Source organism: Kwoniella dendrophila, chromosome 10, assembly GCF_036810415.1.
Source record: "Kwoniella dendrophila CBS 6074 chromosome 10, complete sequence".
NCBI classification, from domain to species: Eukaryota; Fungi; Basidiomycota; class Tremellomycetes; order Tremellales; family Cryptococcaceae; genus Kwoniella; species Kwoniella dendrophila.
In genome coordinates, this window is record NC_089485.1 from 115,866 (window position 1) to 131,564 (window position 15,699).

The 15,699-nt window shown below is 38.8% G+C and overlaps 4 protein-coding genes across 4 annotated transcripts; 2 read left to right on the plus strand and 2 right to left on the minus strand.

Annotated features, from left to right (window-relative positions):
• Positions 1 to 583: 583 nt before the first annotated feature.
• On the plus strand, positions 584 to 2,345 carry L201_007032 (phosphatidylserine decarboxylase; the record flags this gene model as incomplete). The annotated part of the gene is made up of 5 exons (XM_066222743.1): positions 584 to 634; positions 761 to 931; positions 1,029 to 1,256; positions 1,391 to 2,142; positions 2,222 to 2,345. The coding sequence occupies 5 exons, from the start codon at positions 584 to 586 to the stop codon at positions 2,343 to 2,345; spliced, it is 1,326 nt and encodes a 441-aa protein (XP_066078840.1).
• A 705-nt stretch (positions 2,346 to 3,050) lies between these two features.
• Positions 3,051 to 3,506, minus strand: L201_007033 (uncharacterized protein; the record flags this gene model as incomplete). Its single annotated transcript, XM_066222744.1, has 2 exons — positions 3,051 to 3,220; positions 3,404 to 3,506. 2 exons carry the CDS (start codon positions 3,504 to 3,506, stop codon positions 3,051 to 3,053), a joined length of 273 nt encoding a protein of 90 aa, XP_066078841.1.
• Positions 3,507 to 5,604: 2,098 nt separating this feature from the next.
• On the minus strand, positions 5,605 to 7,867 carry L201_007034 (ATP-dependent RNA helicase SUB2; the record flags this gene model as incomplete). Its single annotated transcript, XM_066222745.1, has 9 exons — positions 5,605 to 5,726; positions 5,798 to 5,979; positions 6,042 to 6,151; positions 6,211 to 6,342; positions 6,409 to 6,527; positions 7,021 to 7,322; positions 7,409 to 7,517; positions 7,587 to 7,654; positions 7,719 to 7,867. 9 exons carry the CDS (start codon positions 7,865 to 7,867, stop codon positions 5,605 to 5,607), a joined length of 1,293 nt encoding a protein of 430 aa, XP_066078842.1.
• A 1,573-nt stretch (positions 7,868 to 9,440) lies between these two features.
• Positions 9,441 to 15,233, plus strand: L201_007035 (uncharacterized protein; the record flags this gene model as incomplete). Its single annotated transcript, XM_066222746.1, has 6 exons — positions 9,441 to 12,559; positions 12,636 to 12,751; positions 12,822 to 13,267; positions 13,325 to 13,449; positions 13,516 to 15,009; positions 15,119 to 15,233. The coding sequence occupies 6 exons, from the start codon at positions 9,441 to 9,443 to the stop codon at positions 15,231 to 15,233; spliced, it is 5,415 nt and encodes a 1,804-aa protein (XP_066078843.1).
• Positions 15,234 to 15,699: the final 466 nt, after the last annotated feature.

The window sequence follows — 15,699 nt, forward strand, 5'->3', positions numbered from 1 at the left end:
GGGTTACATCGATATCTACCCGAGATACACTGCACCCATTTTACAAGATATGATAGCCGAAATGCCAGTGATGTTTCCATGATATATTCTTCGTCTACAAAGCCACATTCGCAGACCTGGTGGGCAGAGCTTTTGACAAACGGTGATGCCTCCATCGTCATTTGTATTGAAAGATGACTCTCTTGTATAGTACTTATAACGTTAATGAAGTGAAAAATGAGCGAAATATTCATGACTTGTTCGGTTTCAGGGGAACTTGACTGGGGATGTGGGATGTGAGGGGGTACCGGTTTTTGAAGTGAAGACAATAATTGAAATGACATCATGGTTAAGTGACATCTTTGGAATTCAAGTGCTAAAAATAAAGTACACGACCACAAAGTAAACTGTAATGAATAGTTTCTTAAGTTACAGAGCTTATCAGAACGATTCAATGGGTTTTCATTTTGATACAAGTCTATATAACTTGTCCTATATAAGGATTGAATTCAAGGATAATTGATATAACCTAGACGTATATATACTGAATTTACCTTACTCTTTCCTATTGCAGTATAACATATCGATCGACTACTAGATCAAGATGACTGATGCGATAGATAAAAGTGTACCTAAAGAACATCACAGGCATACTGTAAGTACTTCATATCGAGATCTTTTGCTGAACGACAACAATAAGGATGACTCTCGACTCTGTTATGTATTGTTAATTGGTGCTGACGGTTTTGTTGTCCTTCCAATCTTCGTCTTCCTTGATTAGGTTGGTCATTGGCATTCACAAGATAAACGACATCATCATAAATTTTTGAATGATACTGTTGAACATGTCGATAACAATCCTAAACCATTACATCCAATCTTACAAGAATTTAAAGAAGTAGTGGATAAGAGTACAAGGTTAACAATGCTGTTTGCCCTTATGTTTGAACAAGTAAGTTTGTTTTCGGATCCATCTATCCAATGATTCAACAAATCAAGATATAGTGAAGTGTATCGAAAATTTATAGCTTACTATATCGTGTGATCAGATTCCAGACAATAAAGAGTACTTAAAAGATCCAACTGGTGAATCACAAGTCAGAGATTTTGAACATTTATTAAAACTTATGAATCATGTAATCTCAACTGCACCACATTGGACTGATGCAGGTCATAAAGTTGGTATGGTTGGTGTACCTGTGAATGCTTTATTAGATTGGCCAATGGGTACTTCAGCTGGTTTTACTGTTTTCCAAGATCCATTAGTTAATGATTATGTGAGTTGTTAGAGTTGTTAGCAATGAATTATCGAATACTAATTATGATAATCCTCTATTCCACCATTTTTGACAACCTACAAATCCCGCGATTGATTCCCCTCGCATAACTTTCACTTGATAATCCACATTAGATTAAGAAAATCCTTGACGTTTGGGGTAAATACCTTACATCACCTGAATCAGCATCAGTTTTAGGTACTGGTAAAACTGATTGGTTTGGTAAAACTGGTATTGAAAGTTTAGAAGAAGTTGCAAATAAAGCTAGTGGTACAAATAAGAAATTTGAAGAATTATTCCAATGTGATCCAAAAGCTGAACATCATGGATTCACATCATGGGATAATTTCTTTACAAGAGAATATAAATGGGAAAATAGACCTATAGCTGAACCTGAAAATGATAATGTTATAGTTAACGCATGTGAATCAAAAGTATATAAAGTTGGTAAAGATATCAAAGAAAGAGATAAATTTTGGGTAAAAGGTCAACCATATTCTACATTAGATATATTAGATTTTGATAAAGATTACGCTAAAGAATTTATTGGTGGTACGATATATCAAGCGTTTTTGAGTGCTTTATCATATCATAGATGGCATTCACCTGTATCAGGAACAATTAAAAAAATTAATTTAGTTCAAGGTACTTATTATTCTGAACCTTTGTTTGTAGATTTCCAAGCAAATCAAGCAGCAGATTCAAATGGTGAAACTACTTCACAAGAATATTTATCTTGTACAGCAACAAGATCAATTATTTTCATCGAAGCTGATAATCCAAAAATTGGTTTAATGGCTTTTATTGGTATTGGTATGACAGAAGTTTCGACTTGTGATAATACTGTAAAAGAAGGTCAACATGTGAATAAAGGTGATGAATTAGGGTGAGTTCATGGCAACTTGATAATGATAACATCATTCGTATTATATGTGAGCGATCGCTAATTACCCAACCTCAAATAGAATGTTCCATTTCGGTGGTTCGACACATTGTTTATTGTTCAGAAAAGGTGTTAAAGTATCTGGATTCCCAGAACCATCAGATCACAACGTACCTGTAAGAAGTAAATTATGCGTAGTAGAATAAATTAATAAATGATCTTAGAAGCGTGTATTTGAATTGCGACAAAAATGCATATCATTCGGAGAAATAAGTGGTAGTATCTTGGAATTAAGAAGATATCAAATGGTTCAATGACTATGTATCTCGTATCTGTCAATATAGCCGTGGAGCTTGGCCACGTATCACTAATAACCCTTTAACAGATCATCAAGCAGCATTTCTATGTAAATCTTTCCAATGATCCGCGTAGCTGTTGTATTAACTAGTGATTTGGCTTATCTCCCTAGACGATTTCGGATTTTTTGGATCAATCTTGCCATTTGCAAGTTGTTCTTGAAGAAAATTAGGTATCGATCGGATCCAGTATAAGATTCATCCAATTCTGCTTCAGTGTCTGAATCATCTTATATATGTGATGTTCGCCTGAATTTCGCCTGAATTTCTCCAGAGATTGAGTTGCTAAAATCAATCATGGATCGGGGTTTTCGGGATTTGGCATTAACGAAAGAGTTATCAAATCCATATTACGTTCTTTATTTTCTTTATTGGTACTTCGATGTGTATCACAAGTAGAACAGAGTATCTCCAATAAATTATGAACTTGTTTCGATTCTTCAATATTTTCCATCTAATATTGCCTGTTGATTGTTCTTTTTGCATAATTTAAATACTTAATGTTGTTAATGTGGCTAATTTATGGTAAACATCGTCTTCATCCTCATCTCTAACTTAAAAAGAGTTTCTGGCTCTTCTGTTATTTTGGATTTTCTCCGTCCAACGTAGAAAGATGGTAATGATTTTAAAGATGGAATCAACTTGTTGAATAGGTTTACCTAAATGTTCAGACTCGGATGTGCCTCGACTTAATGATGAGAATGATTTTCTTGCGGCATCAAATTCTGTATGCACATTATCAATCTAGAAGCAGATTTGGGACAATGGAATATGTGTGTAAAATCATGGTTTCCAGGTGGATTAAAAATAGGTACAAAGCGGTTTGACATTACGATTTAAAGAGTAAGCCATTACAGTACCCTTCAAAAGTTACAAATAAGTTCTGAATTTGGAAAGACAAAGCTTACCATCAGCTAAATCGTCATGATATATCTCATATTTTGAATCGACATCGATGTCTTTCAAGTTGAGCTGTGAGCGAATGGAAGTTGAAGTTGAAGATCTAGACATATTGTCTACTTGCGAAGGTGGGTGAGTAATTGCTTGAGATTCAAGATAAGTGTAATGAGATAATTCAGCGGATTACCTTATATACTATGCTCCAACTACATGTCCCCTATCGGGCTGCACACCTCTGTATTCACTCCAAAAAAACAGACCTTTATTTTACGTCATCTAGTTGGAAGAAACTGTTCTCTTTCAAAGGATTCTTAAATTATAAATGTGAATGACGAAATAGTCATCAAAAGATGCATATAATCTCATGTTGATTTCGCTATCTGCAACAAGAGAAGCAACTTTATGCATTAGATATACTGTATGTATATGTATAGGAGCTTGAACTGCCTTCCTGTACAAGTTACTATTCGTTTGGAGTGCCACTCTTATGACATGAAATGGCGCTCCAAGCAAAAGTTGATTGCGATTTCACTTTATATACATTGATTACCATATGTTTTAACATAAAACTACATTGATATATGATCCATCTATCAGTCTTAATCTGAGTTGTCTTTCATCTGTCCGAGACGCTTATCGTACTGTTGATCGATCCCGGATAAGAATGATGACTCTCTGATCATCTTGAAAGTGAATATATCTTCGAACTCATCTTGTTTATTTAAAGGTTTATAAGGCTCGTTATCCCGTTTATGGTTTCTCTGTTCATTTATAGCTTTTACGCTATACAAACTATACCTTATCTTATGAAGGATACACGTCGTAACAGATTCCGGGTTATCTAGGCTACATTCACTCAGATTTCTATCCCTTTTAGTTGTCCATTGACCTCTTGTAGGCCAATTCCCATCAATCCTATCTAAATCGTCATCATTGCACTTTGACTTGATGAATAAGTCAATATCTGGTCTAGTAACCTCAGATTAGTCGAGTTTTCTCATAAAGTCCAATGCCACTGAGGACATCGCACTTTCTTTCAGAGGTATCCGTTTCATATCCGATATTTCTACGTGATGAGTAGGTGTTGCTTTCTGATCCTGAGATATTTGTTTCGGTGGTGAGTTTGGGCAAGCCAAATGATGAAGCGGAGAATTGGTTTGACGATGATACTACTGTAATGATTTGAAGTACATGAGAAACAAGACTGCCATTTATTGTTACCTGTCATGCTAGCTGGTGAAATGAGTGAACAAATATCGCGGGCTCTGACTGACGTGAAGGAGTGCTAGGAAGCTGCTTCTTCAGGATAAAGGAGAAACACGAATCGGGAATCGGGAAGGTTCAGCCTCGCTTAAATATACAGTAGTTAGTGTTATTGAGCATACATATATTCATCAGTAGCATCAAGAACGTTCCACAAAGGACAGTGAGAAGACTTATAGTTACATATACTACAGATGAAAACGATATCTGTAGGAGGAGGGGAATGCTAACGAGGAAAGAACGGTTAAATTATGTTAAAAAAACTCAGATGGAATCTAAATAAATATCGTATTCACAGCGAGCTTCATTAGCAAACAAGACCAATCCAACAATTCCTTTAAGAGTTATCAAGGAAAGATCAAGAATAACAAAAGATCATTGGAGATAGCATATATCAAATTGTAATGTTAATGAAGGATCTGATAGCAAGTTACAACTTGATGAAGAAGAGTTATCAAAACCATTTACAACGTCAACACCGTTAGAAGCATTCAATAATCAGCTGATTTGTCAGAGTGAACAAACAATGGAAGCTGTGAAATTGAGATTTAATGAATTGTAAATGTTTGCAGGATAGAAAGTTTTTTGGGTATTAATGGGGAAGATCAATAATCTGCTGATGGTTGATAGTAAATTGATTATCAACATTGCTAGCCTTGGTCATAAAGGTACTCGTTGATGCAGGCATCTCCTTCAGCTTATTCTCTAATTTCATGGTTGAGCGTCTCAGGGATTGCAACATCATGAATGATGATTCCCTAGAAGTATCATGAGTTATGAATTTACTTTTCCATTTGCTTTTATATATATTCCATAGCGTTACAAGTATCAAAGGTTAAAAGTAACTTTTGAGATTTCATTTTATTTATATATAGGATATATTCATATATTTCACACAGTTATCTACATTCCTCCGTCTATGTCCATCCGCCTAGACATGACCAACCTAAGAGGTCATATATGTAGCAGGATCAATGGTTTCAGGTAATGTTGGAATAGCGACTGTGAATCTTTCTTGAATCTTTTGTAATACTTCAGAATCTCCGTCACTTGAAACGAATGAAATGGCTATTTGAGTGAACGCAATAATCGTCAGTAATGATGTTTCTGCCGAATTGGGAGACAGATAATATACGTACCAAGACCTTTGGTACCGAATCTACCAGCTCTACCAACTCGATGGAGATATGAGTCAGCATCAGTTGGAGCATCGTAGTTGATGACTACGTTGACTCGTTCAACATCAATACCTCGACCAAAGATGTCTGTTGCTACCAAGATACGTTTCTCGAAAGCTTTGAATTGCTGGAATCGTGAGATACTAAAAAGGCATCGTAAGTTATTGGTGTAGGGTTGAAAGAAGAGGAACTAAAGATAGCTTACCGTTCTTGTTGAGGAAGGGCAGAGTGAATACAGATAGAAGGGAAGTTACATTCTTGTAATAAAGCATCAAGTTGAGTAGCTCTAGCAACTGATTTGACGAAAATACAGACCTAAGAAAATGATGTCAGAAAGAACCATGAACAGCCGCGTTGGTAGATGAATAACTCACTTGGTTGAATTCAAGGTTATCGAGTAAATCGTTGAGTTTTCTGTTCTTCTCTTTTTCTTCCAGTTTAAGGAAATATTGTTGAAGACCGTGAAGGGTTAATTTGGTTTCATCATCGACGTAGATTTCGAGAGGCTAAACAATCACAACAAATAAGCACGACTAAAGACCAACCACAAAGACATCGATGGATATACTCACACTTTGCATGAATTTTTTACATGTAGTTCTGATATCTTTTGAAAGAGTGGCTGAGAACATCATGACTTGTTTGTGATGAGGTGTAGCTCGGAAAATTTCTTGTACATCTCTTCGCATATCTGTTGTTCCAATTGAAGGCGAAATATAGTAAGTAAACCAATTGTAAGCATATACTCTGTATTCGATTGAATTGTGATTCGCGAAGAAGTGAAGCTGTATGTCGACAGAAAGCCTGACAAAGAAAGGCGTGAATGACAATAAACAGGATAAGGCCGATTCGATTGAGGACAATGATAATAGCTCTCCCGCCGTTGAAAGGCGAAGTAATCGGTAGTTGTCCTTGCAGGTGTAGTGTTGGCATTCCTCCGCTTTCTCCCACATTCATCTATCCCATGCAATATCAACTGTCCCTAAACACTCCGCCATATACGGTCGGTGAAGAGCGCTGATTCCCTTTCGATAGGTTTCTTCGATTGACTGTTGAAACCGTGAGGAAGGTGACGCAGCCGAAATGCCCCACCTTTTACCTGACGTACGTTGATGTTTACCAGTACACGAGGTGATGGAGGGTAAAAAGAAAAGTTTAATTGGAAGAGATGTTAAAAGACTAACCAAGTGTTTCAAGCATTTTATCACATTCATCAAGAACGAAGTGTTTAACTTTTGATGCGTTTAATTTTTTATCTCTAACTAAAGCCATTGTTCTACCTGGTGTACCAACAACGATATGTGGACATTTTTCTTTTGAAGCTAAAATCTCTTGATCTGCTGAAATTGGTGTTCCACCGTAAAATACACCAGTTCTTACATTAGTCATGAATTTAGAAAATCGAGCAAATTCATTTCGAATTTGATAAGCTAATTCTCTTGTATGACATAAAATTACGATTGATACTTCTCCATCAACAGGTTCACTGAAAAGGATTCACTCATTCATCAGCACGTATTTCATAAAGAACCAGAGAAATAAGCAAGAAACGATGCTAAAAGAGATTCTCACATTTGTTGTAAAGCAGCAAGTACGAAGACAGCTGTCTTACCCATACCAGATTTAGCTTGACATAAAACATCAGTACCAAGAATTGCTTGAGGAATACATTCTTGTTGTACTGTTAGAAGCGAAGGTCATTAACTATTGACATGTGAATGACCAGTAATGGAAGAGGAACGACGCGTACCTTCAGAAGGATGTTCGAAACCGAGATCTGAAATAGCTCGAAGTAATTCAGGTTTTAAAAGGAAATCTCTGTCAGAGTGATAAACAGAATCAGCACTACATCTGAAACATGAAAGCTCGTGAATCTACTAACCTGAAACCAGTTGAGTGAATACCAACGTATGAACCTTTCTTATCACCATCTGCTTTGTCACCGTTTGTAGCGGTGGTGGCGGCTGGGGCGAAAGTTTCCTCGGCGGCTTCATCGTAATCAACGAGCTCTTCTTCATCAGGTCTAGACATTTTGAATTATATATATTCTTTTTCTTTTTCTTGTATTAATGACTAAATTTGGATAAAAAAAGCAAGGTTGAGAAAACGTAAGCCGATGTTGCACATGATATGAGTCCATAATGTGATATAATATCTCTTCTCTACTCTTTGCGCGTCTTTACGTTTCGAGTTTCGAGTTGAACCGGGAAGAAGAAACGAATAAAGATGAAAGAATCAGGATGTTGCGATTTGATACCCACGTTGATGTAGAAAGACTGAAAAGTAGCTACCGAACTAAGAGTAGTCTATGCGATGACAATAATATATCTATGGATGAAGGGATACAGGATGCCTGAAAGTTAATAATGATCAGTAAAAGGTTCAAGACACGGTTGAAAGGTTGAATGAAAGTGGTGATCGTTGAGGATGATAATGAATGGATGAATGGAAGGTTATAGACCTCGCTATTATACTCGTTCTCAATCACGGCGTTATGATAAGTGGCATTTGGGAAACAGGAAATACGTAAGACTCCCATCGGAAGTTTTCCTGAAATATATCAAGTAAAATATACGAGTTACCTTATTAGGTAATTTCACTATACGGAAAGCTCGTTAATATACCTGTTGCTTCAGCATCATGATGTTCCACCACTCGCTCTTGTATGACATGTTTTTTCTCATATTATCATTTCCCATACATATATATGATTTTTAAATTATTATCTAAGATTAAATGCCTTTTTAAACAAACCCGAACTTCATCCCCGCCCCTGACCGGATTAAGATTAAAACAGACGCGTACTTTTATGACATTAATCTTTATCAACATTATATGAAAAGATCAATCACGTAGTTCTTATATAGCAGAGTACTATTGTTTGACTCAAAGATTAGATTAGATTCAGAGGTGGATTGAGAGGTGATTTTTTCAGAGGGAATTGGACGATTGTAAAAGAGGATCAAGGCGGTGCCCCCCTTTGGATTATTCATTTTAAATACATCTCGTATTTTGAGATCTATATTTGGTTCACTAATATAACACAAAACCTTTCCATCAAAACATTACTTAAATAGTCAAGTGTAGATACGAACATTACTTTTTGTCCATTGTGAGTTTTGCTTCCAATGATTGAACCTTTACCATTTATTTTACACGCTATGTCTCTATCGTATCATTCTCAAGTATCAACACGTGTCATTTGCTTATGGACAATATATCAGTGTTCGTGTACTTGTTGTTCGAGTTAGATACTTAGTTGGGCTAGGTAGAGAGGTATTGGTTGTTGATTACTTAAACTTGGTAACTTGGTAAGTGTTTGTCGTCTCTGTTACCAAATCAGATATCTAGCTGATTCTTAAGCTCACCTTTATCTCCTTTCTCACTCTCTTGCAACGATTAAACGTTATTTTCATATACCTGTCACCCGCTACTCATGTCATCGATCCTCATCATTCTTGATCTTAATGCGTAATTTATAGAAGGAGGAGGTCAGATCTACTGCAAATACTAGTATCTTGATTCCATGTCTCCCTAATTGAGTTTTGTAAGTTTAGATCAGTTCATATGGAGTACCTTTACTCACTTATCATCTAGCTTCATCATGTCGACGCCTAATCAAGGCAATTCTGGATCCCCTGCCCTCTCGAATCTAGGTTATCCAATGACGTCAAACGGAATGAACTTTTTCCCTTCGAATCAACAGCAACAACAACAGTTTATGTCTAACACCGACATGTCAACATCTTCTCCTATACCTGGCGCGTCTGGTGGACAAGGTGATCCTGGACCTTCATCAATGGCTCAACAACAACAAGGTCAATTCCGACCTCAATTCCCACAAGGGGGAATTACACCTCAACAAATGGCAATGCTGCAACAGTTTTCACAAGCTGCTCAAAGTCAGAATCCTCAAGGTCAAGGTCAAGGTCAAGGTCAACAAGGTCAACCTCGTCAGTTTACTCCTCAGCAAATGCAACTAGCTATGGCTACCATGCAAGCTCAACAAGGCGGAAGTAGTATAAATCCACAAGCTTTGATGGCAGCAATGAGAGCTAGTCAACAAGCTCAAGCTCAGGGTATGCAAGGAGGAATGAATCAACCTCAAATACCTCAGCAAAGCCAACAATCACAACAACAACCACAACAACAGCAGCAGCGCCCTTCAAATCAGCAAATGAACAGTTTCAGTAATCCTGCTCAGCAGTCTGGTGTTCCACCCGGACAACAGGTATCGAATCCTGCTCAAATCGCTTTTCAACAACAGCGTATGCAGCAGATGATGCAGGCGCGTCCTAATCCTGGTTCCCCTATTCGTCCAAATCAACAACAGCCTAACGCTATGCCCCCTCCTCCTGTACCTAACACTCAGCAACAGCAACAACAGCAACAAGGGAATATGGCGAACTCACAGGCTCAATCCCCCAGCGTTTTCCAGCAAACGAGTAACAATCCGCAAGGAGGTTTTCATCTGACCCAGCAGCAGAGGGACTTCCTCACAAATTCAAGGAATTCTCTGTTTGCCAATCCTCAATTCACTGCATTACCACCTAACCAACAGCAACAGATTGTGGTACAGCAGCAACAATCTATCTTAAGGCAGATGACGGCGAATCAGATGCCGTCGACCATACCGCAGGTTAACCAGAATCAACAGCAACCTCAGCAACCTCAACAGCCTATGCAGCAAGCTCAAACACCTTCAGGTCGACCATCTTCTGCACATGGTACACCAGGACCAGGTCAAAGCCCAAGAATAGCTCGTCAACCAACTCCACAGCAGATGGGTACCCCTCAATCTCAACAGGCACATACACCACAATCATCGCATGTACAGACTCCTCAGCACCCTCTCTCGAGTTTACCTCAACATATGGCTCCCCCTCGTCCGGCTTCAGCAGCATCTCAAAGAGCTCCTTCACCTCATCAAGGTGTACCAGGCCTACCAGGCTCTCCAGCTATGATACCGCCTCCCTCCAGTACACCTCCGCCATCCAGTGCAATGTATTCATCCAGCGGCCAACAAATGACCAACGCGCCTTCACCTACTCCGTCAAATGTCTCGCATCATAGTCAGCATCAAACACCTGCTTTTTCCCATACGCAACCTCCACCTCACTCCGTTTCACCTGTTCATGCTCGATCCCAAACGCCAAGTCAGCCTCAACAGATAGGCACCCCGCAGTCCAATCAGTCTGTGAACCAAATTGGCATTAACGGTCAATATCCGGGCAATCAGCAATTTCAACCTCAGCTTACTCAACACCAATCTCAGCAGCAGCAGCAGAACATTGGTACACCTCAACAGGGCTCGCAACCCTTTCCACCGGTATTCTCCGGTTCGAATCAATCTGGACCACCCAATGACAGTTCTACAGTGCAGCAAGCCTCATACCCCGTACAACCCATCGTTCCGTCTTTACAGAATATGACGCCAGCTCAACAGCAACAAATGGCTTCGGCAATGAGTTTCATGAGTCAAGCTGCTCAAGCTCAACACACACCTTCTCCGAATAATGCTCAACAGCATGTCAGGCCTAATCAACAAGCTCAAGGTGCGCCCAACACCCGCCCGCCGCATATGCCCAACATCAACACGTCTGATTTCCCCTTCGATCCGAGGTTGTTACCGAATATCCAACATTTGAAAGACGAGAAGTGGAAAGCCGCGATGGCGGCTCAGAACCCTCAATTCCTCGCTGCCGTGCAGAATGCCGCCAATGTCGTCCCCACGCTGCGTCACGATATTATACAGCGAATGCAGAATGTTCTGTTCCATTCAGCAAAAATAGCTGCTGCTGCACATGCTGCTCAAACCAATCAGAGTATTCAGCAATCGCCACACAGCCAAACAATAGGTCGACCACCTCAGCAATTTGATCAAGCTGGACTTCCTGGATTTTCGCCAATCACAGCGCAAGCAGGTGCACCAGGTCCTATACCGCCTAATCAGCAACAAAGAATCTGGCAAGCTCAACAAGCAGCTCAAGCGGCACAGGCACAAGGTTCGCCTGCATCAGCAAATAGTGCTAGTCCGGCTATTCGTCCACCTCCGCCCCATGTAATCCCACAAGCCTCCAATATGCCAGGATCACCGTCACCTAGAAATGTATCTTTAGATCGACGAACTTCCGGATCTGGAAAAGACAAATCGGCCAAAGGAGAAAAAACACCTCAACAAGCTTCGATGCCACCTCCTAGTTTCATCCCTTCACATTCCCCTGTCGGAACTTCTAAGCCACCTCCCCACATCTCTTCTGATACATCCGCTCAACCTCCTCAAACCACTATTTCATCTGCACGACCGCCTGCTGTAAGCGCCAAGACAACCGTTAATGGTTTACCGAAAGAATGGGAGAACGCTTTAAGACTTGATTTACCAATAACTACAATAACACCTTTGCCTATCAATGATATTGATGAATGTGAAGATTCAACTTTTAAAGGAGCTTTATTACCTATGAGTGAATTAGAGAAAATTCAAGTTAAACAATGGTTAGAAAAAGATAAAGAATTTGTGGCCAATGAAAGAGAAACTCAAGCTAAAAGAATAAATAAGATGAAAAAATGGGCAGAAGAAAATGATAAAGCTACTCCGTGGTGGATGCTGCGTAAAGGTGAAATGAGAGTTAAACCATCTCAAAGATTGAGAATTCTATGGCCAACTGATAAAGAGAAAGATAGAGCAAATAGAACACACAAAGGTAGAAAACAAATCAAATTGTAAGTAAACCCTCCACATCATTGCCCAATCGAGAGAAGTACCGTCACTGGTATACCAGCTTATCTTTCTCAATAGCTCTCCTGCGCAACTTAAATCAATGGCTCAAGTTGAAGACCAATTGGTTCCCGTCAGACTGGATCTAGAACATGATAATTTCAGATTGAAAGATACCTTTATGTGGAACTGCTCTGGTAAGCAAAAATCCCCTAAAACTCTGTACTCTTGCGGTCAAAACCTGATAATATGGATCCCTTTCATTAGACAAAGTTGTTACTCCTGAATTGTTTGCCCAGTCTCTATGCGATGATTTTCAAGTTCCTGCTCAACACTTTCTCTCAAGAATCGTAGCTGCCATCCAAGAACGTGTTCAGGAATATCAAGATCAAGTATTACCTATTGTCCAACGTCTACCTAAAGAAGATTATAAAGGCAAACTTGATCCTGAAGGGGATGGTGAAGCGCGTGCGATGTTTGAGATCTTCAGAAGGGTCAGAGAAGGTAGTGGAATCGAAGAGGAAATCAAAACTGATCCAGGGGAAGAAGTTAACGATGAGATCAAGATTGTCTCTCTCGAAGATGCCAATGGACTGGGACTTGATGATGTTGATGAAATACCGAAATTCGAGGATGAACGGCCAATGACCGTGGAAGAAGCTATGGAAGTCCTACCCAAAGAAGAAAATGAGGAGTTGAGGATTTTGATCAAGGTGAGTTGCGTCAAGTCATGTTCCCAACAAATCTAAGTAATACTTGATCTGTCACAGGTCGATATCATTATTGGTACCCAGAATTTATCAGACAGCTTCGAGTGGGATTTGAATTCCAATATCACTCCGGAGGAGTTCTCAGCTTCATACGTCACGGAACTAGGTCTAAGTAAGGAATTCGCGTAAGTCGAGTCATACATATTAGATGCTGCTTTTGATCGGAATCTGATATCTTGTATACATCGTAGTACTGCTCTTGCCCATGACATTCACGAACAGATTCTGGTCCACAAGCGATCACTCTTTCTTGTCGGTCATGCTTTCGGATCTGGACTTATACTGGATGACGAAGTACGGCTGGCTTTTTTACCTCCGGTTACTACTTCGCTCCGAAAGGAAGATCTTGCAATGGCTTCATACACCCCTATTTTCAATCAACTGACAGAGGATCAACTTGCCTTGATTGAAGTACAACGAGAGAAAGAATCCAAACGAAAGAAGAGAGCCGGAAGAGCTCGTAGAGGTGTTGTCTTACCTGATCGAGACCCTATCAAAACGCAACGATCTTTGTTAAACCCCTTAGGACCTAATGGATTACCAGTATTCTCCGCACCGGAACTAATAGCGAATACGAAAGATTCAGCACCATTACATCGAAGACGAGGAGCGGCCATCGCAGCAGAAGCAAATATGGCTTTGATTGCTCAAGATTTACCTATAGGTGGACCATCTTCACCTGCTCATCATCATCGAGACCATCATCATGGACCAACTATATCAGCTAGAGGTAAAAGAATCGGTAGACCACCTAAAAACCTATCTAGAGCTAGTCCAGCAAATTTCGGAAATGTTGCAACTAGAGAAGGATCAATACTGGAACCTCATCCACATCAACTATCAACTCCATCGTTATCACATATAGGTATTAAAAGATCATTTAGAGAAGACTCTATAGATGATTTCTCTGCAAATAATAGTCCAGCATTAAGTAGAAAAAGAATAAGTCATTCTAGAATACCTGATTCACCTGAACTTGAACCTGGACAACAAATCCAAGTTCAAACACAACGTCAAACTCCCATCAAACATGAATCCTATGTTAACCACAATCATAATACCAACAGCCACAATGGGTTGCAAGCAATTCAGGAAGAAAAGAAAAGAAAATTGGCACATGAAACTTCCGGGGATGATTCCGCAAGACGTCCATCTTTGGGCTCTAATACTCCCACAGGACCGATAGCATCACAAAATACAATCTCTACTAAAGCTCTTAATCCAACTACGAATTTAGGTAATGATAATGATGATAGTAATAGTGATAGTGATGATTCTTCTGTATCCGATGACGACGATGAATCAGACTCAACATTTGCAAGTTCATCAAGAAGTAAAACTTCTAAAAGAGGTAGAGGGAGAAATGGAAAGAAACAAAGAAACGTATCTTCAACCAGTTTAACCAATAAATTACCTAAAATTGAAGATCAAACTCCTATCAAACCTCCTCCTTCTTCTTCATACGCAGTCTCAGCACCTCATGGTAGATCACCTTCTACCACAATCAATATTTCACCTTCATCAGCTAAGAAGAATATAATTGAATTACCAATATGGGCATCAAGAGCTTTATCTGATTTGAGAGCTAAATATCCCAGAGACGATTTTGTGGTTGTTCAAAAACCTCGTCCTGTCGATGCTCCTCCAGGAGGTCAAATTGAATGGAGAGCTAAATGTATGGATTGGTAAGTTGTTGATTTTTGTATCATTCATTCATTCTGTGTTTAATAACTTTTTGATGGATCGTATACTGATAAGAGTGATGACGATTTTGTAAATCCATTCATAAAACAGTCCAGGTAGAATATATTCTTTAGGTCCAGGTGAAACTCTTCAAAATTTTGAAGTTCATTTAAAGAATAGAGCTCATATTCAAAATCGAGTTAATAGAGAAGAAAAACAACATTAAGGTCGTAGCGGTATCGAATGAAATAAACAAAATAAAGTATAATCAATCACATCTTTCGGGGATTAAACAAAATGAATAAATACAGTACAATTTTCCCCATTTTATCTTAATCTTCTTTTTCAATATATTTTTGGTTCTTCAGTTTATTTTTAAAAATGGGTTTTACAATTTCAGTCTTTCTTACTTATTTATACTTTGCATGATCATTTATAAATCAAGTGTTAAATATATATATCTATATGCATTTTCATAAAGTGAATACGAAAGCATCATATATAGAAAAATAATCAATGCATATACTCGAGTAAGAGGAAACAGGTTCGAGAAGAGATAAAGGACAACAAAATGCAAAAATCGTCCAAAATAAAATCTTTCATTGATTACATACAACTTTTTTTAATAGCATCATGAACATGCAGAATACTATAGGAAGACCTATATTTATATTTATAAGATCCTAAGTACT